Raw genomic sequence first — 1,728 nt, forward strand, 5'->3', positions numbered from 1 at the left:
GAGGCCGCGTGCGGGGCCGGGCGGCGCCCTACTGCGTGGCGGAGCTCGCCGCAGGCCCCGGAGCGCTGTCCACTCTGCCCCCTCAGCCTGGCCTGGATGGGCCTCCGGGAGCTGGCAAGCAAGGCATCCCGCAGCCGTTGTCCGGGCCGTGCCGCCGAGGATGGTTCCGGAACGCCGCCTCGTCCCGCCGCCTACAACAGCGACGCGGGTCCCAGCCAGAAACCCGCACCGGGGACGACGACCCGCACCGGCTCCTGCAGCAGCTGGTGCTCTCAGGAAACCTCATCAAGGAGGCGGTGCGCAGGCTTCATTCGCGAGGGCTACAGTTACACGCAAAGCTTCCCCAGCGCCCGCCCCCGGGGCCTCTGTCGGCCCCCGCGCACGAGCCCCCGTCGCCCCGAAGCCCTCGTCCAGCCTGCAGTGACCCTGGCGTGTCCGGGCGGAGGGCGCAGCTCCGAACTGGAGATGGCATGCTTGTCCCCGGCAGCTAACAGCCAGGGTGGCCCCGGCGCCAGCCTCTGATCAGGGGCGGGGGGAGGGCGGGAGAGGGTGCCAGAAGCTTCTCTCGAGAGCTGCAACCCAGTTCGGGCCGTGGACAACGTGTGCTTTTTGGAAGAAGCAAATAATAATAATAATATAATAATAAGCTTAACGAAGACGGAGAACCTAAACGCGAATATTTTCATGTACAACCAAGGTTGAGGGCCAGCATCTGTTTGAAACCCGAGGACCCTGGGAACCTTGCCTGAGGCAGCTCTTAGGGCGCAGCACCCCAACCTCTCAGTCAGTAAGACTCCTTATTTGGAGTGACACAACCTGGCGGCGCGGCGCGCGGCTCTGCGCAGACTCTCCCGCTGCCAGCCCGGCGACCACGTGGCCACGTCGGGCTTCTCCGGCCGCCTCACCCCGGGACGACGGAGGGTCGTCGCCGTTTATTTGGTTGACCTTTACAGGACTGGTCCCTGATCTGAGTAGACGATAATGTAGGGAGCACCCCTAAAATGCCAGGCTTGGATATCTACCCCACTTAGAAAACTTATCTCGTGTCAATTGGGGTGGAGGGGAGAACTGCTTTTTAATACAGAACGTGGGGTACAACGAAAGGATCCCCTTGGGGTTCAACAGGAGGAACTTTTTTCTCTGTTCCATCTTTGCAACTGTTGCCATTATCAAAGTGCTGGGGAAGACTGTGCCAGGAGTGGGCATGGGAGGCGGGGACGGGGTGGGGGGAGGGCCTTGGGTGGTGGAAGGCTAAGATAATGTTTCTGAAGCCCTTCACCCCTCCTCGAGTTCAAGGTCACTGTTTGGTGGGCGCTTCTGGTGTGTCCAGGGCTCTGGCAGGAAGAGTAACCATGCCCGCTTATGCTGGTTAGAAAAAGTGTGGAGCGTCCCGAGGACACGCATGGGGAAGGGACGCGCTGGGCGCCCGAGTGACCACCGCCCCTTGTCCTACTCGGGGCTTTCACAGAAACTGCCCTGAAACGTGTCCCCGAGTCCCTCCCCCTCGGCTCTGCTGCCCTGCTCAAGTGGGTGGCGCTGGCGGATCCTGGGGGCCCCCGGGCAAGGGGCTAAGGAGGCACCACCACGTGATGGGCACTCCAGGGACATACAGCCTTGCATAGCAGCTTATAATGGGCTCTCCGGGGCCATTTGCAATAACAGCTGCAATTCCCTGGATAGACGGAGTTGATTTCCTCCCTCTGCCCCTCCCCCGGCCATGCCAGCTCG

The 1,728-nt window shown here is 62.0% G+C and overlaps 1 protein-coding gene across 1 annotated transcript in view; it reads left to right on the forward strand.

Annotated features, from left to right (window-relative positions):
* Frat1 (frequently rearranged in advanced T-cell lymphomas 1) overlaps positions 1–1,195 on the forward strand; it is a 1,939-nt gene extending 744 nt beyond the window's left edge. The window contains exon 2 of the mRNA XM_013017576.1: positions 4–1,195. Coding sequence (XP_012873030.1) covers positions 4–491 — 488 coding nt within the window. The 3' untranslated portion in view covers positions 492–1,195. The remainder of the gene's footprint in view (positions 1–3) is intronic.
* Positions 1,196–1,728: the final 533 nt, after the last annotated feature.

Source organism: Dipodomys ordii, unplaced genomic scaffold (assembly GCF_000151885.1).
Source record: "Dipodomys ordii isolate 6190 unplaced genomic scaffold, Dord_2.0 Scaffold36, whole genome shotgun sequence".
Classification (NCBI taxonomy): Eukaryota; Metazoa; Chordata; class Mammalia; order Rodentia; family Heteromyidae; genus Dipodomys; species Dipodomys ordii.